At 30.8% G+C, this 27,212-nt stretch overlaps 2 protein-coding genes across 4 annotated transcripts in view; one reads left to right on the forward strand and one right to left on the reverse strand.

The window, feature by feature from the left end:
• The window catches only part of LOC121128420 (spondin-1), an 87,937-nt gene extending 71,353 nt beyond the window's left edge, over positions 1-16,584 (forward strand). Inside the window, exons 5-6 of the mRNA XM_040723999.2 lie at positions 15,479-15,561; positions 15,618-16,584. Of these exons, the coding sequence (XP_040579933.1) occupies positions 15,479-15,561; positions 15,618-15,796 (262 nt within the window). The 3' untranslated portion in view covers positions 15,797-16,584. The remainder of the gene's footprint in view (positions 1-15,478; positions 15,562-15,617) is intronic.
• Positions 1,157-27,212, reverse strand: LOC121128607 (uncharacterized). Of its 3 annotated transcripts, XM_040724202.1 has the most exons (4): positions 27,169-27,212; positions 26,810-27,001; positions 19,063-19,266; positions 17,507-17,788 (listed from the first exon to the last, which is right to left on the reverse strand). In XM_040724202.1, the coding sequence occupies exons 2-4, from the start codon at positions 26,963-26,965 to the stop codon at positions 17,624-17,626; spliced, it is 525 nt and encodes a 174-aa protein (XP_040580136.1). In that variant the 5' UTR covers positions 26,966-27,001; positions 27,169-27,212; the 3' UTR covers positions 17,507-17,623. The 3 variants fall into 3 exon arrangements, with proteins under 3 accessions (XP_071748844.1, XP_040580136.1, XP_040580135.1); XM_071892743.1 differs by lacking the exons at positions 17,507-17,788; positions 27,169-27,212 and adding an exon at positions 1,157-2,325 and having other exon boundaries at positions 26,810-27,152; XM_040724201.2 differs by lacking the exon at positions 27,169-27,212 and having other exon boundaries at positions 26,810-27,101.

A 27,212-nucleotide genomic window follows, 5' to 3' on the forward strand; every position in this document is an offset into this window, starting at 1 on the left:
GGGAAGATATATTGTATTGTTCACGCAACCTTTTATATTAGTATGATTTAACCCTGAATATCCACATTATGGATCTGGATGAATTTTAAAGTAGTTCCAATTTAGCGTGGACACACTGTACATTTGTAGTCTATAAACTCATATGACTCAATAGTACTTATTTCGGTTATAAAATATATTATTAAAAAATTGTATACCGAAGTCGGTGACATTCAAAATACTGGAGTTGGAGTCAGATTCAGGAATTGTATGTACCGACTCCACAGCCTTGGTTTAAAGTAATCACAAGTATGTGTAATCGTGAAAAGAAACGGAAACTAACACTGATGACTTTCTTGGGAGTTATGAGGGAAAGTCTTAGTCACACACAGTGTGTAATTCAGGATGCACATTGGAATATTTCCTGCCTATATCTATCCTGGATACGGAGTAACATTGGCGTTTGATTTATTCCTCTAATATCTATCTACTTTTAGCCATGTAATCTAATGACACTTCATGACTGATAAACTATTCTCCCTCCAAAAAAAACCTTGCTTTTAATCAATTTATTTCAACAAAAATATTATGACTCACTCAAGTTTAAAACCTAAGATTTTTACTTCAAAATCTTATAAACATTTCAATTTCTGATCCTTCAAAATTAAAGCACATATGTAACGTTAAAAGGGTTGAAATTTCACTAAAACTTAAAAATAACATAAGAATACTTAATAGAATAGATAATATAAACTATGGGTCTGAAAATAATGCGATGATATAGTCAAACTTTTTATCATTTTTAAGCACACCTAAATTATAATAAATACACCTGTAATTCTCCTTTGAAAGTTGTTAAATCGTCTTTGGGCAAATACAATGGGAGTGCATACTTTGTCGTTGGCATGTTGGTTTTGTTTTTCTATATGGATAGTATGGTTGTGTTTTATTTATGCAAATACTTTCTTTTCAATTATATTTTCTCGAGTAGTCCAATATAATGCAGGATTAACTATCAAACCAACTCGTTCAACTAAGAAAATATCAATTAAATGTACACATTATAACGCATTAGGTTAATCTGAGTCTATAAAAGGATTTGTAATGCACAGGTAATGCTTTAGTGTCTATGGTAACATATAAAAGATACAAATAATATTTTTTAGAAGTATTGATAGTTGGGAAGGAAAATGTAACTACATTGGAAGGACAGCTCTTAGACGGTTGCTTTCAGATCGATTACAAAATTTTGATTAACTATTCGTTAGTGAACATCCTTTTCATAACGCGGTTAGTGAACTAATTAAATATGAAACCTCACAATGTCGCGTATTTAACTATTGTCATGGAGAAAATTGCCATTAAGGAAATTACAATTGTGGAAAATTGTCATTGGTAAAATTTAATAACAAAATCAGAATACCTTGGCCAAAAACTTCTTTTCTTAATAGAAGGGCTACCAAGCGGGTTAAAAAAACTCATGCCCCAATACATGATAAATAGTTAAATGATTATTATAATTATGTCATTTAAAATTGCTATCAATTCTGTAGCTATTCAATTTACTTTGAACTCGTAAACATCAATTAAAACGTCAAAATACTTGTACGAATATAAGAAATTGAGAAGATGAATCCATATATTAAAAAAATATTGCCAAGATGAGATGCGGGTATTGCCAAGATATAAATAGTTATTCTTATAATAAAGATATTAAGCTTATATTTTTGACAAAAGTAGGTATTGTTGTACTATTCAGCCCTTGCACTGAAAAAAAGAAAATAAAGCAATAAATTAAAACAAAAAATTATTACCAGGTATACTGCATAACACCTAATGTAAAATTTGCTGGAGTCTTGGTCAGAGTAAATATCACACGGAGATATATCATACAATGAAAGTTCTATACATACTAAGTATGCTCCTATAAAATGACACTTTTGGCTATTTGTCCTTGGTCGCCAGTAAGACATTATAGGCCGGTCCAATAATCTAAATGCTGATTTGGACGTGATCGCTTTGAACAACAATTGGCCGATTTGAACCATGCTATACACGAAAACCGCCCAAAATATGAAGCCAGGCATCACAAGGTAATTTTCCTTGATGACAACGCACCACCACACGCTCTAAAGTCGCCCACCAGCTTATTAAATCGTACAACTGGGAACCTCCTGATCATACAACTTACTCACCAGATCTGGTGCCTTTAGATTATCCCTTGAATCGATGGGCCACGCACTCAATGATTTGCGCTTCGACTCTAACGCTGAAGCCAAAAATGGATCGATGTTTGGTTTGAAGACAAATACGCACAAGTATTTTGGAAAGGCATCCATAAATAGTCTTAAATATGTAAAAAAAAATGCGTGGTTAGCGAATGCGCATACCTTGAAAATTAAATTTGTAACCACTTTTTCACAATAAATGTTAAATTTTTTTTTAAAGTCTAATTTCATAGGGGCATATTTGGTAGAATAATCACTTTTTTCCTTCTTTTTTATTACAACCTACCGTCGAGTGGTCCAAAAAGCAAGCGGACAGAGGAGTCTGAGTTCCAGAGACAGTACTTGCTTCCATTATGGGAGGGAGTGGGGGGGTCTTAGCTACAAAAATTATCAACATAATAATACAATTTGTATATTTATAAGTGTATTTTTGGTGTTGTCAAAAATCATAACAAATTAGCTTTCTAATTATATATAATCTTTGCTTGTAATTGCTTTGGTTTACGATTTTTCATAAATCTAAAATCATAACAAATTAGCCGTTTAATTATGTATTATACTTGCATATAATTGCTTTGGTTTATGATATATTGCTCAACAAATATACAGAGTGCAACAGGAAAATTTTCCCTGACATTAAAATTATTTTTTTTTTGCGCTAATTAATATTTCAGATGACATTTTTCCGACGTATGTGTTGTTTTTCTTGTGCATTGTTTTGATTTGATCAAAACCAGACGAAAAGAGAGTGAACAGATTTCAAAAAGGCAAAGGGTTTAGAATCTTCTCGAGACCGAAATTCATCCAAATAGAATTTAAGACATTGTTGGTATGACCTTGAGGGTTGTACTGATTATCAGGGTGGCCAATGAGAATAGGAAAGTAGTCAAAAGGAAAGCATGATGTGGAGGAAATTGTTTGAAGCGAGATTAAACCTGTTGCGTCATGACGAGGGAGAGACACAATCTTATTTATAATAGGAGAGATCCAGGATGACCGAGAGAAATGAGGAGAAGAATTCACGTGGAGGAATAATATAACACTAGATCATGTGTCTTCTAACTATACTCTAATATATTTACAAAAGACGACACTATTTATAATACGTAAAACTCAGTACTTATAATACATAGACGAATTTACAAGAAGATAAAAACATGTAAAGAGATATTAAATACATAACATCACCCCCAAGCACCAAATCCATGGCGGTACTTAAACAGGTTCCTCTCCATGAACAGCAGCCTATAGATCCGCTCCATCCATGTCCAGGCGAGGACAAAACATTCTTCCTTGTACTGCAAAAGTTTATCTCCATAGACGTGCCGTGCTCTCAGCACGCACACCGGAGAAAGGAGGACAATACTCCTCATAAAGGTTTTAAGGACCCGAGCACCTTGCTCGTCCCTGGGAGAAATAACATTCACCCTTGTTGAGGTTTTAAGGACCCGAGCACCCTGCTCGTCCCTGGGAGAAACAACACTCACCCTAGTTGAGGTTTTAAGGACCCGAGCACCCCGCTCGTCCATGGGAGACATCTTGCTCGATGTACCCTCATCCAACTCGGGATTATCCAGAAGAGAGACCGTTCCACATCCATCAACCAATGATGTGAACGGGAGAGTAGGAACAGTAGAGAACCAAAATTGCGTAGGAAGAAATCCATTGTTAATTATGTGGTCCCTGACCCGGACACACACTTCACTTCTTGAAAGTGACCAAGGTTCTCTTCCTTCCTCCACGAGGCCCAAACATAGGCACAGTCCATATTGCTCCGCCTTCCGCAGACGAACGAGCGTTCTCCCCATCGACGAAAAAGGGCTAAAAGTTAAGGCCTCAGAAATCAAAGTTAAACAGAGTAACAGATATAGTTTTACATTTCTAAGCTAGTTTATTGTCATTGACACCACATATCAACGTTTTGCAAAATCCGTTTCCTCATGTAAGTTTCTAATAGACTAACCCATATGTATATGCTAATAAATGATCTTAAAAAATAAATAAGAGCGTTAGCCCCTTTCCCCGAAAAGTGTCTAACAACGCACTGGCATATCGTATGTATAAAATATTTATTATATATAATTCTAGGATGATTATTTAGGGCTTAAATCCTCTCCAACTCATCAACATACACTTTTTCTTTAACGATACACTCACCTAGATTTGGGTATTTTTCCCATATCCTTGATCTGCAATTTTATTATATCATGTGAAAAAATATGATTTATTGGCGAGCCAAGAATATTCAAAAATTAATGTGTTGATAAATGTATATATTTCAAACCTAATTGAACATTCTTACGACCTCATTACAGACGGCGAGTAACCTGGAAGACTTATTGCAGGCTTATCATTGTAAATCCTTGTTGGACTCCGAGAAGAATTGACAATCGATGTCGGAGTAATTCTTGGCAATTTCCTTGTTTATTTCCTTCTCCCCCACTTCCCATGTCAAAGCTGATTGTAGCTGATCAAATTTAACGTCATGTCAGTCAAGTTGCTCACTTCCAAAACATTCTACAGATGGTCAGGATTACTATTTTGAATTTCGGGTTTTTTTTTTAACACGCCCAAAAGACCCAGGATTTTAATTTCTAACTGTTTACATATATCATAAAAATAATATCATATACAAATTACATGATATCTAAAAAGTAACTTTATCATCTTGTAACTAAGTAATTTATAATTTGATTTGAATATCATTCAATTTTTTGTACATAGGTACATAGCGGAAATTATGTATTCGACTGTGGATCTTATATTATACTACCAGCATCTGTTACTGATACATTTCTTTTATCAATATCTGTATTTTTAGTTGCACCAATGCGAGTAATATTACATAAGTATGTTTGTATATTTTAGACTAAAAGATGTATTGCTGTATTTGAATGTATCACAAGAGTTTCACATTCGAACAATTTTGTTATGTAAAAAAAAACAAAAAAACACCAAATGACTTGTTACCTTGATAATTTATAAAATATTTTAGAGAAGAAATGACATATCATTAGATTAGCTACTATAAGTTGAACAAAATAAGACAAATCCCTCTCCTTATATATCAAGGACATATAAAAATAAGAAACTTCTCAATTATGGATCCTCAATAAACTTTACTTTATACTGGGATGTTCATTACTAGCTTTATGAAATAAACAAGGTTATAGTGAGAACTTTTTTCAGTTGCTTCAACAGTTGACCCTTGCATGATTCAAAGCACTTGGCACTAAGTTTTATAAGTTCAATAAGTATGTACATACACTTTTTATTTTTATATGTATTAATTTAAAAAAATCAAGGAATTTCTTATAAAAATTCGAGTCATTTCATACTCAAACTTCAGTGTATATCAAAAATGATGACGTCATGTGTGCTTTGAAATCTTTAACACCGGCAAAATAACGTCATAAGAAGTTCTATATTTTTCATATGTCAAGTTGGTCAATTCATGAATCAGGATAAGAAAAAAGAAGATCTTATCTTATTGATTTAATTTCGGTTTACAGTCACAGATGACCGTCTGAGTCTAGATAAATTAATAATACCGAACGGGAAAAGAAATCAGTCTTGGACTGAGACTGTAACACTACTTGCTACCAGGGTTGTTACAAGTTTACATCATTTAGGGGAGCTTAGCCCCAAAATTATCAACAATATATAGTTATGTTAATATATACTGAGTGGTCCATTAAAATCAGAACATTTTCAATTTTAAACTTCTACAACATATATTTTATTAATTAACAATATATTTTCAACATCAAAATGTATCTAAATGGATGTGTGTCTGAGCTCTCTTAACGATTAAATTAGCTGCCCATAGTAGCTATGATAGCTTCCAGGCGCAAGTAGAAGACCTGTCACCCGCTACATATGTAGTCCTTTATCATAACGTCCCAGTGCTGCATGACAGTGGGTGGGGACAAAAGTTTATAAAAATAGTTAAAAAAAGTCTTGAAAAAGAGGAGATGAGTTTATTTCAAAACTGGTGTAAAAAGGGGCACTTTACTCTCACAAGACTCCTTCCACCTACTTTTTTGATAGCTCTCTACACAGTCTGGTGTGAAACCCAGAGATATCGTCCATATGCCCTCATGGACTTGAGGGAACTGGCCGGGGATGCTTTTTACCTCAATCAAGTCCAGTTTAGCCTTTTTGACAGAGCCCTTCTTCTTGTCAAACATTTTTAGATTTGCTGACGACGTACACAGTAGTCTTACAGACGCCCAAATGCGTAGAGTGCACTAATGGAAATTCCTCGATCACGTACATGTGTAATTTGACGGTCCAACGGACTCTCAGTACTAGAACTTATTAAAATATTAATAATAAAGTTGACTGACTTAATCAAGGACTGAACTTTTGGACTGACACCCAACTGCTTTGAGTGGGCGAATGGAAATTCGTTGATCACTTTCAAGTGTCTTTTTCTTGACGTTTACGTAAGCTAAAGAGCTCATGTTTGTTTTCTTGTGTAACTGACTATTTATGCTTTAATATAAGGAAATATTAATTAATTTCTAACGGTCAACCTTCATTAATTATTGAATTAGTAAGTGTTCAAATTTCAATGCAGTATCCGTTATATATAATAACAGAGGGTACCCCGTTATAAAGTAAATAGAGGGGAATAGAAACACAGAATGAATGTAGAAGAAAAGAGAGAGAGAGAGAGGGATGCAGAAAGATACAAAGGTAGAAGAGAACATGAAAGAGAGGACGAGAGAGATTTAGAAAGAGATAAATTTAAGGAGTTTTTCCATCAAAAAACAGGCACTTAACTATCGCTGAGGCCAAAAAAAATATCATAGGAATATGTTTGACTATTCTATACTTCTACTTGCTAATTTTCAGATTGATCTGTTCTACCATTTTGGATTCCATGTATGATAAGACAAAACACAGACTTATAAATATATATCATAAACTATTACAGGGTATCAAGATGCCTCAAAAAGGGGCTAGTGACACCACTGTTTGCTTCCAAAAGTTTCATTTTTGTTCCGTTCTCTTTTGACAGTTCAGGTTACAAATGAATAACGCTCGATATGTTTATCTCATTAAAAATAATATATTAATTATTATAAATAATTATTATAGCTTTAGAAAATAAAATAAGACTAATTAGATTGTCCACTAAAAAAATCACATGCACTGAAATAATTATAATGTATTACCACTAATTAAAACCATTTTTAAATTGATTTGTCCTGACCAGATCTTTTTTATATCAATGTATGTTAGTCAATAACTACTTTTAGCATTTTGTGACTTTGTTTTCAATTTTCTCTTGATAGATTGGAATACATTCAACTTTCAAATAAAAATATTAAACTTCTATCTGTTTGAAAATTGATATATTAATGTTATTTCTCGTTTTCTATTTAAATATAAAATTACAAATTTAAATCCATCTTCCATTCCGTTTGATAAATGTCTTTTGAATCAACTACAGAATATTATTCTTTGTTAACTTGCAAACAATCATACAAATATAAATGAAAAGGGTTTTCTATTTCATTTATTTTGTTCAAGTAGTCTTTTATTCATAATAAGAGGATTATCATTTAATTAAATTTAATCAAAACGGCTACAAAAGATAGAGGTATTTTTATAATACGTAATAAATAAGTCGTTCATTCAATTTAATTACTTAATATTTATAAAAATTTGATCTTTATAAAATATACGTAATAGATTATTCTTATAGCACTATTTTTTTAAAAGCAATTATTATGTAAAGATTACAATGCTTTTATATGACTCGAATATGTCAATGAAATATTGGGCTATATGTGTAATTAAATTTTTTTTTAATAAACCGCTATTATCTACTTTTCTTGATTTTGTTCGAGATTGTTTTAATGTTGAAAGACGACATATTGCACATTATGTAGTGGTAATTGGGTCTGCCCATCATTCTATATTTATGATTGCTCTATACAAACATATTTATATGTTTGGTTAAAAGAAACTAAATATACTAAGTATATTTTTAAGAAATATTTAGCAAAGTTCAATAATGGTGAAGTCATTAGGGGATCCTGAATGAACTCTTCGCATAAACATTACGTTTAATTCTTTTTTATAAAGGTGAATTTTGTACTATTGCAATACCTATAAAAATTCTGTGAAAGTGGTGAGCCAGGGGCCCATTGCGTTTCGGCGCTACTGGAGTGAAGTTTTAATATTGATAACTTAATTATTTTTGTTTCAAATGGGTTAATTAAGATAATTCACCTAATAAATACTATAGATTCTGCTGAAATTGGCAAATAAAATGAAATTTAAAATCAACGGTCACCATTAATAACACTTATAAGTGTAAGTAAAATAAAAAATCAGTAACTGAAAAAAAAGAAGTGTGATATCAAGGTTAATATTAACTTCGAGTGATATTTGATGTTTAAGAGCGTGGGCAGAAGCTTGCCTGCCGGAAATAGCACTACAAGATATTTACAAATAATATAACATTTTTTTATTATTTTCAAGTCATCTAATCTACCACTTATGTCAAGCGGAAACTTTGAATAAAAGCCCACCTCTTTTGAATCAAAGTTAGGATTTGTTCGAAATAACTCATACTATTTTTTTATGTTCAATTTTTATAAACTATTTTTACTATTTTATTCATTTTGCACTCGCAATATCAATTTAAACTCTAAAAATACTTGTATGAATATAAATATACAAAATATTTTTGATTTTCGATTTCTTTTTTCTATAAAAAATATTATTTGCTTTTGTTTAATTTCATTTTTTTAAATTATGAGTCATTTCATCATTTTTAACGTATTTCGCAAGATTTTTGTAAGTTCTTCAATATCCCTAATTTGTTTCATTCTTTACATACAACTGATTGTATTTATACTCATGTGACATTAATCTATATACAAACAACCTTAATGTGTACTATTTATTTAATTATGTAATAAATCCACTATAAATTAGAAATTAATGTACCTATCAGATTAAGAAAAATGCCTAATTCAGAGTGACTTTTTACACAAGAGAATGTGTAATACAACTGCAACTCTCCGATTAATCAACAACAAAGTAGCATGCTAAAATGATTTTTTTTAAATTGATTGTGGATTACATTTGTATTTTTCAACGAAAAGTCGTCTATTTCTACCATCAAACTATTTTTATTAACTCATAGTATGCGTTGATAATTGCATACATTCAATTCTCATTCTATCTTCTTATTTACAGAATGTGTCGGTTTTATTTTAAAAAACCATATCGGAGTCAATATAAGTCTCTTAAATTTGATGAAGGTACAAACTCTAGTTAAATTCTATAATTGGCTAAAATACATCTATGAAATATTTAACCTCAAAATCTGGGCAACTCTAAGATCTAAGTTTTTAATAATGTAACTATTGCATTATCAAATAACATTCTTAGTCATATATTCCACTAAATAACCTGTAATTTATTGTTTTATTCATCTTCAAGGCAGGATACCACAACTATCGTGCGTGTTCACGTCTTAGTGGATATAAACATATATTTAAATGATATTGGGAAATTTTTTGTAACCCTAAGATCTATGTATTTAAAAATGAGCTAATTAGATAGAGCTTACAATTTATTAAAAGTAGAAATACAAAATCTTTAAGATATCTTATTAATAAGAACGCCATGTGACCATTATTGTGTGATTATACTCATTGTGCTCACCCAAAGATGCAAATAATTCCATAATACATATATAGATTTTTAATTGATATTAAAGTTATCATACTAACATTATTATTTAGTGTTGTTTATAAAAAGTGACTAATTGCAAACAGATTTATTTTGTGAAAACCCAACATTTTTAGGGACTTCATGTTTTGGATCTGAATCTCTGTTGCTTGTATAGGAGAGAAACTCTAGTACACGTTAGCATGACAGTATTGCTTCCATTCTCTAGGCAGTGACCAACATGGAAAAGGAGTTCCTTATCAGTGCTTGAACAAGGCTCTGCCCCAGATTGAAGACTTTGGTTGAAGCTGTAGGTGATTGGTTAGAAGGATTTGAGAATTTCTGAATTTATTTTGGGAAATAAATTTTAAAATATATTATCTTAAAATTTTCCACATTTAAAATCGTTACCCTGTTAGTTACTTAGGTAAGTATTTATTACTGCATTCCTTACAAAAATTAAATTAAATTAAACAAATATAAGGCAACGACCACACAACGGGTATTTGTGCAACTTTAGCAGACTCTAAAACCTATTTGACATTAAAATTTTGTTCATTAACAAATATATTTTTTTTTATGTTTCATCAATTTTAAAATACGAATGTCTTCGTTTTCCTCATTCATGGCTTGATGTCTCTTGTAAGATAGGGCGGACTTCTATTGATGAGATGGTCTGCACTTTGTAATTCTTCTATAGAGACATTGCACACGATGAGATGATGTCCTACGACTTGCCTAGGTGGTATAGAAAAGGGTCATTTCATTTAAGCATAGTATGTTTTTGTTTCATAGCTTGATCTTTTTCTTATCCATCACACCGATATTGATCGAAAAAGTCATGAATTACCTTCTTTATGTAGCTTAGAAGGGTCCCAATAGGTAATTGGTTTTGGATCTTAGTACTCATCTTCGCAAAAAGGCCCGTAAATTCATTTCCTAATCCCCACCCTGTATATAGTTAAAAATTAATTGGGATTTTTCTATTTCTTGATTTTTGTTCAAGAGTGTTATCACGTTGACTCACCACATGATTTATTTATCCAGAAAATAGCAATTGATGTTATTCCTTTCCTATGAAATCTTCCTCAAAATCGAGATAATCATTACAAAAGTCCTACTTGTCCTCTACTTTTTTATCTTTTAGAGTAGTTCTTGGGAAGAGGAAACTTTTTTTTTTACGTATAGACTCAATTATCAACCTGTTGTATGGTCCACGCTTCTGCTTAGGATCGGAGGTTTTAGCTAGTTTTTATGTATTTTCTACAACTAATGAAGTTATCAATAATATAAATATACTTTTTTAAGGAAACGATGTTCAGTCCTTAGTTTTGAAGCATTTTGTTTGTTATATTCAAAAGTAAGCCATTTTAGAAGTTTATAATTTTTTTCAAAAATATATCTTTTCAAAAAATACCTATCACGTCAACCCCTGAATTTTCTTTCATGTTCTTTAATTTGAACTTATATAATTCAATTTTTTTTTAATTAACTTGATTATAATAAAGATTTCTATAGAAGTATTTTCTTTACAAATAACAAAAATTAGTTGTTGTCCATTCAATTATTTTTTAAGAACAACTGCAAAAAAACGTGCTTTTACACAAACACAAACTTCAATTAGAGAGAAAAAAATTAAGGTCAAAAAAACTAAAATTGATTCAAGGGTACATAATTTGGTTAATTTATGAATGTGTGGTATGTTCAATTAATATGTTAATTAAATTAATTTGGCTTTTCTTGTTCAAGTCATGTGTTTCTTAGTAATTAGGTTGACATTTGTATTGCTTCAGCATAAAAACAATTTTAAAACAAAATCAAGCAAAGGAAAAAGTTCAATGTTTTCTATTCTAAATACATATTAAGGTGTTGTTTTACTTTTTTTTTTTTTTTTTTCACGTAGATTTCAAGAATGTAATTTTCAAAAATATAGAATAACCTTAAGCTATATCAATTTCACTTTGAAAATTAGAGAAAATTATTTTTGTCCATATTTCTGATATTATAGATATTCATATTAAGGGAATGTATATTTATTGTCCTTAATGTAAAGAGTTCAAATATGAAGAAATTTTTATCATTAAATTATTACAACCAAGTTATTTGGGTACTTTAAAATAGATAAATAAGCAGTAATTTCAATACTGTTTTATTTGGAGATTACTTAGAAACATTAAACTTTTATTTATTAACCTTATGACGTAAATCACTTGATGTTACATGTTATTAGTTTGTTTATTTTGATTCTAAATATGTAATAGGAGAAAATAAATATAACAACCCTTCAAAACTTTCATTTGTGTTTCGATAGTCTTACTCAACTCAAAATTTGTTGATTAATATTTAAAAGGTGGCTCTGACACTCCTTCTGACCCGTTGATCAAGTAAATGATGCTAGAAGCCCACTGTTTATAGCGGGCGTTTGTCTGATACGGACAGATAGGCTACCAGGTTGTCCGTTTGGTCAATTCTCTCCCCTGATAGCCATGATTCGTTCTAAGCCTTTGATTATCTCCTTTTGGTTATCAAAGCAAACTACAGTTTGTAAGATTATTTAACTGCATACCGAGCAGATTTTTTCACTGTTGGTATCACAAGTTCACGCACCTATTTTTCTAGGTAATGATACTAATAAGTTGAAATATGACATGCCTTGGCAACTCTATCCAACAGTACTTCATCTTTGTATTGAAACAAGAAGGATAATACAGACATATTATAAACTTAACTATGAATTGCAGATTTTTTTAGACTTTTCCCCTTGAGTGTATTCTTTGATACCCAGAGTTCTAAAAGTATGTTAGTAATGGTGAGCCAGCGGCTCTGGTAAACAGGGCCCATCTCCAAGAAAGCCAACCTCACAGAAAAAACTCATTCCCAGATATCACACACAATCATATAACAGTAATGTTAATCTGTCGAAAAAAAACCCTCTCCTTTAACCATTTAAATTTAAACTTTGTAATTTGTGTAGCATGAAATTGTTCCTTGTTTGTTTTCTCTGGTATAAAGTAGAACAACTAATTACTCTCAAGCCAAATAAAAACACTATAGTACACTTGCTTGATCTAAACCATAAATTACTGTTCACTGCCCATTGCTTCCATCACCAGATTAGTCAAGTCGATTCTTCCATTAAAGATAATACAGGAGATTGGCTCCTCCTTCTATACCTCTTCTCAAACTCGTATCTCATCTCTTTCATCAATTTCTCCTGCACTCTTCTAATCTTATTTATGTCTCGATTTACGTTAACATGATAATAAACTAATTCATGACTCTGTTATTATGTGTGTTCATTTATATAAAGACGATGTAAATTACGTAGAAATACATTTTTGTTATAGAAATATAATATATTGAAAAGTTAACTGAAACTACCAATTGGGCTCACCCATGACTTTTATATCTACACTAAGTATAGCATCATCGAATCGCAAACTTACTGAACTTATTCTGAAGTTCTGATAAAAATTTCTTCTTATTATATTTCTTCACATCAAGGGCAATACATATACATTCCCTTAATATGAATATCTATAAATTATATAAAGAAAGCCAGTACAAGAAAATATAGAAAAAACAAATTTTCTCTCATTTTCAAAGTGAAATTAATGTAGGTTAATGTTATTCTATCTTTTTGAAAACTACATTGTTGAAATCTACGTGGAAAAACACACAGAAAAAAAAAACACTACCAGTTTTTATTTTGAAAAAATGAAAAGTACGACACAGCCTAATACATATATGCCAATGTGAGTCAATTAGAGGCTTTGTATTCAAATTTGTGGTATAACTTAAAATACAATTTAACCTATAGTTTATTATCTTTTGATATGCGATGATAATTTTTTTTCTTCAAGGAAGTATCATGTCCTGACGTATCAAAAGTAACATTTACTAAACATATATGACATGCTTAAAAATACACATAATCTTCAACAAAAATGAGGAAAAGAAGAGAACCCTAATTTATTTCTTTGACATTAGCCCTATATTTCATGAACATATTCAAGTCAATTAAGGGCTTTGTATTCAAACTTGTAGGATGAATTAAGATACCCAAGAATGTTAATTCTAGTTTAGTACGTAAAAATGATTAAAAAAATTTTTTAAGACACTTGCATAGTCCTTGATATGGTCTTCGAAAAAAAAAATTGAGCTACTTTTTTTAGTCCAAAATCGCCTAAATGATGCCCAAGATATGACCACAAAGTCTGAGAGTTATATATGAAATAAAATATATTTTGGAATTTGCACTTTAACTTAATTTTTGTCAAGATTATTTTTATGTTGACACACTATACATATTATGGTGTTTTTAATGAAAAAAAAGATTATATACTACTACAACGTACCCCTATTATATATTTCATTTTGAATTATTTTATTAATACTTTGAATAACTTTACCCAAAAGAGCTTGGCCAAAAACAACCAATTCTGGGACAACAGCTGATGACCACCACAGAGACCAAATCTCAATCCTCTTGATTACTCCATTGGTGTCACATCAAGACTCATGACTGTCAAGTGTGCCTTCTAAATATTGAGGACCTTAAGGCCTAGGCTGCAACGTCCAGCACTACCTCATCAGGGTGTACTAGGGCTTCCAGCGCCGTTCGCAGGACATATTGGAAGTCATATCCAATAATTTTATAGAAAATCAAATATTAAGCCACTTATGTTTCAATAGAATAAAGAAAAAACCTTTTAATTAATTATATCAGTTTTATTATTTGTCCACAAAGATAGATTTTCTCTAACACTTACTTAGTAATTTAATAATTATAGACAAATTTGATGATTTTGAAATTAAAATATTATAAGTGTGCAAAAAAAAAAAAAAAAAAAAAAAACACACAATGGAAGAACACATAAAAACTTGGACGTTTGATAAAAAACCACATATATTCTCATACCAACTCCAATTTTTATTCGATTCTCAAATTTAATTTTTTATAATATTAGTACACAAAATGTGCATTGTTAATTTTATTTTTGACAGATCAAAAGGCTAGGTTTGTTCGTTATTTTTTTTAAAGATTATTTATTATCCCAAACTTAACATTTTGTAAAAAAAAAAAAAAAAATTATATTTAATAATCTTTCAATATTCTCTTTACTTTCCCGTAAATTAATTTTTTATTTCCATTTTTTTTCAATATTAAAAAATTGAGGAGTATAGTAAAATACTTCTAATTTTTTTAATTGTCAAAAAAAACTAAGAATGTAAAAAGGTTGTTATTATCAAAATTCGTTGTAAACATGTGTACCAACTTAAATACAAAATAAACTATAGAATCAACTCATATTTGAATTGGAAACTAGAAAATAAAATTTTCTTTTTATCACTGTAGTACAAACTATATTAAAAATATATCTACAAGTTTATCAAAAAACTTAAAATAAAATAAAATATCGATTAGCAAAACGTTTGATTAATATCTATTTTTCCTCCCAAAAATAAGTTGAGTGCTAAATTGTAACGTTTATATTTGTATATGATGAGTTCAAAAAATACACTGTTTGTTTCGAAAAAATATTGATAACGTTTTTTTCATTTTTTATAAGTTTTTCGTCATCGTCTTGTGCAGAAACCGTGATACTCCAAGCATCCAAAGCTTGTATCAAACATAATAAGAAGCTTCACATCGGTAGGTTCATTTATATTTAATATACTTTTTATTTTTCCAAATAAATAAAATTTCAGGTTCACGACTTTGTATCAAATGCACAGAATCCACGAGTTGTATTAATGAGCTTTCTCCATCAATTGTGCGAAATTTTGGAATTGCATCAGATTGTCATGGGAAACTCATGTCCCTTCAACGGATATTATCACCTGACTGCAAATGCTCCAAGGGACTGTTCTTCAAACTCGTTTTGTAAGTCAAGGATTGGATTTCTTTTCAAAGAAGTGCATACAATCATTGATGATTCGGGAAATACCATATATCTAATGCACAAATAATCTCCACTAATTTAAACAATTTCTGGTACATATGGGGTCCATCAACACAAAATCAAGATAGAACGATTTTTCTCAAAATTAATTTTGGATTATATTCGTATGTTTAAGCTCATTATCGTCCATTTTTATCATCAAAAAATTCTGATATGCACTCTAAAAGTGTCTCAAATAACACATAATGTTGCAAAATGAATCCTTAATGCAAAAATATTAGAAACTGACTGATTATTTTAAAAGACCAAATGGGGAACCAATTATATATAATATATCCAATGTGTGTTTCGAACTACAGTTGGTATTATTGGATACCTCAGCTCATCCCAGAAATTTCAATCCAAAACTTATAATTGACCTACATATGTCCTTGAACTATTGGGCTGTATATTTAAATAATGTAAAACAATAAATGGGGAATTTTTTTTTTTTGTTCAAGATTTTTTTGTTTACCGTACTACCTATAACAAAATTTGTTCTTGAATTTACCCTTTCTCTTTGATGACTTTTTTTTTCATTTTAGATGTATAATATTAGTTAATCTTATAGATAATTTTTTTTTCTGCAAATATTTGATGAACTTAACATACAATTACATAATTATTTTTGTAAATGTTCTTAATTTTTTGAAGCGTATTGTATTTTAATGACATATATACTTAACATATATGAACTACCTTGAAATATATTCAAAAGTCTTCTTGTAGATAAAGGCTGTAAAATTATTTAACAACACTTCATTTATTCATATGATATAATTTGTTTGCGTCTCATTTGTGATTTATGGTTACTCCATTAAGTTTACCAAGTTTTGGTATTATCTCCGTCAGCAAAATATCACTTTAGAATTGTTAAGTGCCTTCATTTTAAGATAGATGTGAGCTTTTTTTTTATAAATTGAATGTCAATATACTTAACCAGAGAAAAAAAGAACGCACCTAAACAGCTATGGGAATCAAATTAGTACCTTTTAGTGTTTGATGAGATTTGTGTATTTTATAAACTAATATATAAAATATTATAATTTTGTGGCGTCCACTATTTTTGTAAAAAAATATTAATTTAACATACCAAAAGGAAAACAAAGAAACGGCGTTAACAGATAGCCTTTAATTAAATTCATTAAATTTCGATTAAACATTGCTAAATATACCAATATATCTTAAACAAGGATTTTTCAAACTAAATATGAAATTGCATAAAATGGCATATAATGTTTCAAAAGCATAGTAAATAGTATTAGCGAAAAAATATAGATTCAATCTAATGATAAAGGTTTAAATGTCTTAAAAATTAGGCCCTGTTAGTGTACCTACTAAAAACATTTATTGTTTATCTCCACCTTTCCTTCAAAAATATAAAGTAATGTCCAAAATTACTTCTTAGTTAGTCAATTATATCATTTTATCCAACTATTGAATTATTTTATGTTCGTGGTCTGTCAAAACAAGACCAAGTTATAACTCTTTTTTTTTTTCATAAATGAAAGTGGATTATATTATTATTCGTCGCCAAATTATTGTCCATCTTTATAATCAACTTTTTGTATATAGTTATACTTATTTATATATAATAAGGCAGTGTTATAAATTGCACAAAAATTATCTAAAAATGATTTTCACAATACAATAATATCGGACCCCTCATAAGTATCTTTATTAAAATAAAGGTTTAAACGTTCACAAAATTCTTGAGTATCTTAAGTCCTTCTACAGAATTGAGTTGAAAGCTGATATTTAACCCAAATATGTCTATGAAATATTAGAACTCCTCCTCAGTAGTTTTGCACCCACATTTTTGCCCCTGGTAATTTTTCCACCAGGATATTTTGCACCACGACATAATGCCCGCTTTTTATGTTTTGATACTATCGGTACAAACTTAAGAATTGTATCTCGATCAGATAAACTATATAGCTAGAAGAAGAAGAAAAAGGGAAAATATTGAAGAAATAATTAATATGTAATAATACAGGGGTATTCTCGTATAGTTGTTGAATTATTGAATTCCAATATATTATAGCAGATTCAGAAATAATAATACATACAGGGGAAGGGCTCAAAAATTAGAAAAGCCGTTTTGACTTCTATATATTTTTATTTTGTGCCATTTTTATGGCAAACTTTTGATGTAAAAGTTAGTAATTCAACAATTTTCTATGCTTTGTATTCATTATGCCTCCTTCATTCTAAATGATGGCTTCAATACAGTGATGAACGGAAGTACAGGTGCCCTTTATGAAGTCAGAGGAACAGTTGTTCCACTTCTCTGTGGGTACACCTTCAGGGGATTGGCATTTGGTTGAGAAGTTTTGTTTGCTTTGCCCTCTAAGACGCAACAATCAACAAAGTCCAGGGGGTTCATGTCGGGTAAGGACGAAGAACCATTTCTTCCCCTTCCTGCCTTCCTTTTGACTCATTTCTTATTCTCCTAGGCCTTCTGTGAGGACGAACTGTCCTCACGGTCGGGCCGACAATGTGTGAAATTCTTATTGGATGAATATCTATGTCGAGAAGTTCTAAAACCCTTGCCTTTTTCATTCCTGTTCACTCATTTTTCATCCGATTTTGGATCAAATCAAAACAATGCGGACGAAAACAACACAGGTATCGTAACATTGCAGGAGATATTACATGAACCCTTAATTAGCGCAAAATAAAATAATTTTAAAGACGTGGAAAAATTTTCTGTCACTCTCTGTACATTATACAATTATGACATTTTTTGGACGTAGATCTCAGGATGTTTGAGAAAAGGGCATGTCCCCCTTAATTATCTTTCTCCAAAATTTTTGTTTGGAAATTCCTTATAAGGATTAAATCTGTCAAAACTGATATTAATATCAAAGATAATAATCATAATATCATATGTCAGTGAATAAGTCATTTAGAGAAAATATAATTCATTGATTAATGTCGTCTGTAAATCAAAGATATTTTAGTTACTAGAATTTATTTAATCCATATAAAAATATACTTTTTATTTGCTAGAATGTATTACAAAATATTCGTTTAAAAGTGTGGAAATATAAAAAGGTTATTTTTTATAAAAATGCGATGAATTTTTCTGAAAGAAAATATCCTTAGTAATCTCCTTGACCCTCATTTTTCGTACCAAAAAAGTGTACTGTGATTTTTTCTATAGCCAAAAGTATCATATATAATACAAAACAAAAGCAAAAAACGCTTACTATCATAAGTAACTGCTCAGCAGCATGATAGCTCATCTCTATCAGCTCATCATACTCAGTACACATCTCCTCAACACTTAGTCGCATAGAGTCCGAGTTTTGACAGTAGCGTGAAGACTTGCAAACGTTGATTAGATTCTGTTTTGCAATCATACATTCTGTTCTTGCCAACTCGTCGAACTTAAAGTGGAAATTCTTCTTTTCCTAGAAAGTTAAGACGAGAGAGGAATTAGTTATTTATATTTAATTAACAATTACATATAATACAGTGGTTAGAAAAAGAGGGTCTATAATTTTAATGATAGGTTTCTTTAAATAATAAGAAACATTATATGAACAAAATTTAAATATTGAGTATAACCCCAAGAAGACCAACCCTAACATCAAGCATACGGATGGAACCTAAGGATTTATGGATATATCTTTGCTAAAGGGAAAGAACGAGTCAACAGTATCAAAAATTGGAGGCCACAATCTACTTCTCTTGGGAGCAAGCATAGAAAATTGGTCGTGAAATTGATCTTCAAGAATTATTAGGACCCAAAACATACGCAAATCGCAAGTAAGAATTTGCTCAAGAAGAAGTATATTAAGGTAATGGAGAGGCTTAGACAATCTTTATTAGTAGTAACTTCCAAAATCAGCGAGGGGTTTAAATATTTTTTTCCTTCAATGTACCGATTGGTCCATTGAAATCTGAACATTAATGATTAAATATATAATGAAGGCTGAGAAATTGAAATTAATTAATATTTTGGTATAATAAAGCTTAAACGATTTGTAAAAAAATAAAACAAACCTGAGCTCTCTAGCGAACGTACAAGTCGAGAAAACTACACTTCAACGTGACGGACGAATTTCTACAACAGTTGCCATCTCCAGGATAACTGTCTACGCCGTAAGCAATTCCGAAACGTTGGAGAGGAATAAAGGTTCTGTCAAAAAGGCCAAACTTGACCCGGAGGAGTGAAACAAAACAGCCTAGGCCAATAGCCTCAAGTTCATGAGAGTATATGCAAGATATATCGTAGTTTAACAACAGACTGCCACGAGAGCTATCAAAAGAAGGGGGTAGAAAGAGCCTTGTGAGAGTGGAGAGGCCCCTTTTCACACCAAAAATGAAAAAGACCCATCTCCACCATGGTAAGACTCTTTTAAATGAGTGTTTCAAATTATTTTGTTCTTTTTTGACACTTTTGGACCCCTACAACCGTGATGCCAAACCCCTTGACTAAATCTTTTGGGATCATGCAGAAGGAAAACCTTTAGTGTCCCTTATTCAAACACCGATGCTCTCAAAGTTACTGTCAGCCAGAAGACTACATCAACAGTGGGTGCCAGGCATTTCACCACCACCTGAAAGCCATCATTGACACAAATTGCACATGTATTTACACTATTAATTTTGTTAAAATTTTATTGTGAATGAATTATATCTTGTTCAAGTTTAAAGTTCAAAATGTTCCAAATTTAATGGACCTACTATGTATATCAAAATTTATACGGTTGTAAGGCCCGGTTGCATCAACTTGACTTAAAGTATTCTGGGAACTTATAATACCAATACATTTAAGCTCTGTTAAATTTAATTTCCACTTAAAGTTAAGTCGAGTTGGTGCTGAATAATTGATTTTTTGCCCTGTAAATCCTACTTTTTACTATACCAAGTGTCTGAATGTCTTTCAATTCAGTATTTATTTTACTAAAACCTATATTCTTGGCAGTTCTGTGTAGAAAAAAAAACTATACAAAATCTTTTTTGTATTTTTTGAACTTTGACGAGTATAATATGGAGAAAACAGGGTATATACACGTAAATCTTCATAAGTAATTAATCAAATTATCTGTGTATACCATAAGAACAAAAGCAAGCTAGAATGATTTTTCTTAAAATTAAATGGGAAATAAATTTTTTCTTCAAAGAAAGACCATCAATTTTTTTCAACAAGTTATTGTTACCCTTATTTTGCGCCTTAAATTAACCATGGAGTAACTAATTTTGATTGGCACAATAAAAATAAATCTAAATTAATATATTATTATTTGAAATGCCCCATATCGGGGCAAATATAAGTACTTGAAATCATATTTATGTTCCAAACTATAGTTACAGTTATTGGGTATTCCATGATTTTGAATACAAAGTTTATAATTAACTCAAATATGTCTTTGAATTACGTGAAAATATACAAGTAAAGTTAAAAAATATTTTGGAGTTTTTTTTTGTTCCAGATTGTTTTTGGATTGACCAATAAAATTTATCTTATTTTTTGGTAAAGTTGAACGTCAATTGGGAACCAGGGAGGGTGCGTGGAAAAACCTCAGGACACAAAACGTTGAGTTTCAGAAATTGAAAGGACGTGCTGAATACCATATGAAATTGAAAAAAATAAAAAAATATGATACATAATATGGTCAATGAAGTGCAAGGGTCTGTTTTTGATGTCCCATATTTTTTTAAAGTTGAACATGGTATGTACAATGTACCTCTCTCCATATTTTGTAATTCGAGGTTTTGTCCATTCGATATTTTGTTTGTTCAACGTTTCGTATGTTAAAGCTCAGTTTTACAACCTGAGACAGCGGGTTCTATTATCTTTTGTGGTTGCATATATTGCCTTAAACAGCTACTGTTTTTACTTCCGACGTCAAAGGGTGTCTAATAATTAAGCTGTTTTAAATGTTTCTCTAATTGGTCAGAATAAGTTGCTCCGTTTAAGTATAAGTAAATATTATCAAAATTCAATTACTCCATCTAATCTGGGAGTTGTCTTTAAACTCCATATACATAATGTATATTTATTTCTCTAGAAGTAACTGTGAATTGAATCTACGCGCATTAAGATTACGCTATTAATGTGTTCCTGAGCGCGTTGTTCACTACATCACTCCACTGATCAATATGTTGCGTCCTGCGTACTTTAGGGATGCTAAAAAGAAAAATCAACATGCTAACCCTCGATATTTTAAGAATGTTTTAAAGGGGAGCAGTTTAACTGTCATAACGTTTCATTATATTAGCTACAATCAGTTGTGACAAGGGAGGGGAAGAAGAAGGAAATAAACATTGGCATGAGCAAGAATCACTCTGATGTTGATCATCAATTATACTCTGATGTTGATCATCAATTATACTCTGAGTCCAACAATTACTTGTAACTATATATCTGCAACAAATACTCAAGAGGACTCTCCGTCTTTTATGAGCTCACACGAATGCTCAACAAGGTTTCAAATATAAAATAATGTTGTAGGAAAGGACATTTACTATTCAGAACTTAAATAATTATGATATCAGCTAAGTAAAAGAAAATTTATTTTCCAGATCACCAATTCTAGAAAACAGGCGAGCTAAAAACAACCACACGATTTTCATCACTCTTAATATTTTGCTTCAATCAATTTTGTATAGACAAGTTAGTATTTTAGTATCTTGTAAGCTGATAGACGCCTCAAAAACAACAAAAAATTATGATATTAAGTTCATAATAAGAAGTTTTGATGAAGGTAACTTATCTAATAGAAGAAAAGCAAAGCCGGCAGGTTTTTCTCCTATTATGTAAATATGAATTGTAGACCCATATTTAGGTATGGAATATGAGTAATTTATTAGCAAAAAAAAAAAAAAAAAAGAATGTTGCTTACGGTAATGAAGTGGGGTTTTTTATTTGAAATAATAAAATCTAAGAATTTCCCAAATAACAAATTTAATTATTAAAATATGATAGTTACCACATTTTCCATGCTTCTCTTCCCCTGGACAAAGATGTAATATAGTTATTATATATTAAGAATAAAAAGAGCATCTAGTGAATATCACTCCTTCCATCATTTCGTTTACACTCATAGTGATGATCTCATAACAACAACATGATATTAATAGTTTGAACATTTTTGTGTGGGAATGGCGTTAGAAAGCTTTGCATTTTATCAACAAGTTGAAAATAAGAAGTGTTTTGTTTTTTGCTTCAACAACAACTACAACAATTTCTGCAGTAGAGCTTATAACTTTTTTAAATAATTATACTAAAGAAAAAAGCTGCTTGAATGAAATTATAAGAATATAAAAAATTCCTTCAAAGATCAAACTTCTAAATGTCAAGTTATAAAGATAGTAAATTCTAAAAAAATCACGATGATATAATATCTTTATTTTCTGCTAGTAAAATTTTGAATAAAGACGGAAAAATAATTTATTTTACTCATGACATTTTTTTCTGTGTGTTTTTATGTCACTTTCTTTGCAAAAATAAAGAACGTTTTCATTTTTTTAGGAAGGTACAAGAGACTCTGCAAGAAAAATAAATGTAGTAGAAGCAATTTAGATAAAAAATATATTTTCTATTAAAAAATATGCATGGAGTTGTTTTTTTTCTTTCTAAAAGGGGGGTCTTTGCTTTTAAAATGATTCAAAAGTCAAAACAAAATTGTACTTTTAAATTTTCAATCAATAAAACTCAATTTTTTTACTTGACAAGACCTAATTGAGTTTGTACAAAATTGATCCCTTGTTATTTCATCAGTATCATATGATCTATTCGAAGTCACGGTCTACAATTGATTTATCTCCACAAACACAGCATTTTTAAGCTGAAATAAAAAAGTTTTTTATTCAAAAACTGGGTTATAGTTAGTATTTCAAGAATTAGGCTGCTCCAAAATGATTCAGACAGGTTCGTTTAAAGGGAAAGGAGAAAAGTTAACATCAAAATTCCCCCAGCATCGATTCTCTCATGAATTTTTTGGTGGAAAAACATTCCATAGTTATTCAAAGACAAAATAGATCATGCTTAAATACCACATTTGGACATGTTTCTCAATTCGTCGTTGAAAATGGAGACTCACAATTTTCACTTGTACATTTGATACGGCACAAACTGGGCGAAACAGTGTCTGAGATCCACACCAACCTCACTATCAGTTACACTGATACATTCTGCAAACATATGTTTTGATGGGCTGGTGAGATCTGCGATGGTACTTTTAATCTCTAGCAAAGTGTCTCATCAGGACGTCCCCGAAAAACAAGGGCATCCAGCTACATCGCCCGGGTAAAGGACTTGGTAAAGAACAAACTCCAATTGAGAGTTGGAAAGGTATCAGCGGAGCTTTCCCTATCAACCACAGTAGTTTTTATAATCCTGCCTGATAATATCCGCTTCAAAAACCTCCTCAGCCTGTGGGTACTCCAATATTTCTCTCAGGCAAATAAGGATGAATGAGTGATGAAACAGCTCTGAATGCGGAGAAAGGTGGAAACGATCAAACAGAGTCCTTACGAACTGAATCTCTGAGACCAATTTCTCTTCCGTAAGCTGACGCACCTGCTACGGGATTACGATTTTGATAGCCATGAAGACCTCACTCCCGGTGTTCAGTGGGCGATGAAGTTAGTGAACGAAGAGGAGCTCTCCATTAAGTTGTAGGGGTTGGAAAACAATTTCCATGAAGTTATTTGACCCGGATTAGACTATGTGACATGATTGAGTACTTTTTTATATATTTTGAATGTAATTTCTTGTCTTACGGAGGCAGTCTCTATCATTTTGGAACAACCTAAATATAATATTCAGTAAAGAAATGAAAATTGGACATACACTATGCTGGTGCCTAAGTCATCCCTTTGATCCTCTCTCTTTTTTAGCTCTAAATTAAAGATTTATAACATATATATTGTACATCCTTTGCCAAAAAGATGATTCCTAACTTTAACAAATAAAATGTTCAATATAAGCTTCACTTTTTGTGATTTTTTTATTATTGACTTGTAACAAAATGTTAAAAGTATGTATGTAGTACTTTCAAGCTTAAATACATACTCTAAACTTGTTTTTTTTTTTAATTAAAAACTTTTTTATTTCAGTTCAAAAATGTTGTCTTCGTGGAAAATATATTAAGTGTAGCACGTGACTAAACTAGCAACTATGATGTACATGAAATAATAAGATAGTAATATTGTACAAACTCAATTGGGTTTTACTTTTTGTTTTTACCAATAAAAAATACACTTCCTTCTACTTGAGGTTGAGTTACTGAGGCTTGTTCTACTCCAGATATGTGTAGAACTCGTTATGTTTCATATTTTTGTTCAATAAAAAAAAATATTTTAGAAAAATATAGATTCCAACACTAAACCTTAAAAATGTCTGCTTCAAATAAATTGAAATCAAATCAATATTGAACTAAAACTCTTAAAACCAAATACTGTTTTATAAAACTCTAATTATATAAACTCAAAATAAATTGTTTATGGTAAAAAAAGTTAAAAAAAAAGGAAAAAAATAATAAATTTTCAAGTAAAATCTTTAATATAGGATAATGTTTTAACCTTTAAATTGAATTATTATTATTACAAGTAGGTCTTTGCAAATTAAATGCATGTGCATATTTGAAATTAAAACAATATTATGCAAAAAAAAAAAATCAATCTGGATTATTGTTCTTCAAAAGTCGACTCAAAACTATACCAGAGTAAAATATTCAAAAAAGTTCAAATCAATACTCCTCAATAGCCCGATTTAATACGAAAAACATAGTGGCGTATTCGTAATTAGTGAGTTAAGTACTATTTATATTAAAAATGATTTTTAATGACTTTTTTTGTGTGTTAAGTATCATACCTTTACAAAAGTCCAATTCTATTTAGGATACTGGTAAGTCAAGATAATTATATTGTTACAAGATAGTTTATAAAACAATTTACTCAAATTATTGGTCGAATAAAAACATGATAACACTTCAATGTACAAATTTACTGGCCTTAATTATTGCACTATTGTAAGCCAAAAGGATGGCACGAGGCCCAAACCTCCATTTTGGGAGGGGTTAATATATTATATGAAACTAAACCTGGTTTTAAAATGAGTAAGATCGGGGAAAAAGATAAATAACCTTTTTTTTATTGGACATTTCAGTAGTATCTATTAGGAATGAGGAATAATTTAAGTGTGAAACCAAATAGTTTGCAGTAGTCTACGGAGTGTTCTACAGTGGGTACTGAAATTAAGGTAATCGCAAATATGTTAGTGTCTAGATGGGTGAGGTTTCGTTATATAAGCTTCATTTTTTGAATATTTATTCATACTGGGCCGGTTGATATCTTAACGTCATGGGCACACTATTTCACCAGCATGGCCCTCACTAAGAACTAGGGTAGAGTGATTGTTTAGTTAATTCAAGACGGAAAATCTTATGGCGTTGGTATTTAAAAATAAAAGAAACAGAAAATGACCTTGGATACCTTGAAAATTCAAAGAACTTTTGGAGGAGAGAAGCTTAGCTGCCATGAAGTTTCAATAGATCAGCTACAAGCAATCGTTAGACGAAGAAAATAAGTATGAATCCCTAAGAAGAATGTCCTCAAAGTTACCCGGTTTTTATCCTATGCGTTACTCTTTGTGGCCAATTCTTGAAGAAAAGTCATGTACAAGGACTCATATGAGTTTTTAGAGATTGAAAACTTTGCTGGTGAAGGCATGGGACAAAATCGGTCATGAAGTTGTCCGTGCCGCCGTCAATAAGTTTCTGCAACTGTGAAGGCCGAAGGTGGTCATTTTGAATGTATTTTTATGATATAAAGAATTTAATTAAAATTATATATGCAAAGTTCCAATGTCCTACTTTCAAAAATAAAGTTCCAATCAACGTTTTTATGAATTTCCCTAATTTCCGTAAATATACATATATATATTTTATCGAAACAAAACTTATTGTTACTATTAATTATCAATCCAATCTCTCCACATACCGGTTTCCTTTGAAATCCTGACAGTAGTACGTCCAAAAAGGGATTCTCCGTTTCTCTTAGTATTGAATCATCCAACAAATCCGAGTCATGTGCTCCTCCCCCACCACCACGACTCTTACCACCTCCTGAGGTGACAGCATCTCCTCCGTCCATCATATTTTCGTGGATGTCACGTCACAAACATAAATGTCTCTTAAAACAAACAGAGACAGTTTACAAATAAAATCTTTAGTGTCTTATTCTATTTATTTGATGTAATAAACAAATTGTTATTTTATCCTTTCATTCGGTATATTGCATGTGTACAAACAAAAAGTAATGAAAGCGTGTATCTTTGTTGACTGCCTTCATTTACGTACTTGATATAATTTACTTCACTTTTCCTTCTTCACGTGGGAGTAAT

The sequence above is a fragment of the Lepeophtheirus salmonis genome, chromosome 13 (genome assembly GCF_016086655.4).
Source record: "Lepeophtheirus salmonis chromosome 13, UVic_Lsal_1.4, whole genome shotgun sequence".
Classification (NCBI taxonomy): Eukaryota; Metazoa; Arthropoda; class Copepoda; order Siphonostomatoida; family Caligidae; genus Lepeophtheirus; species Lepeophtheirus salmonis.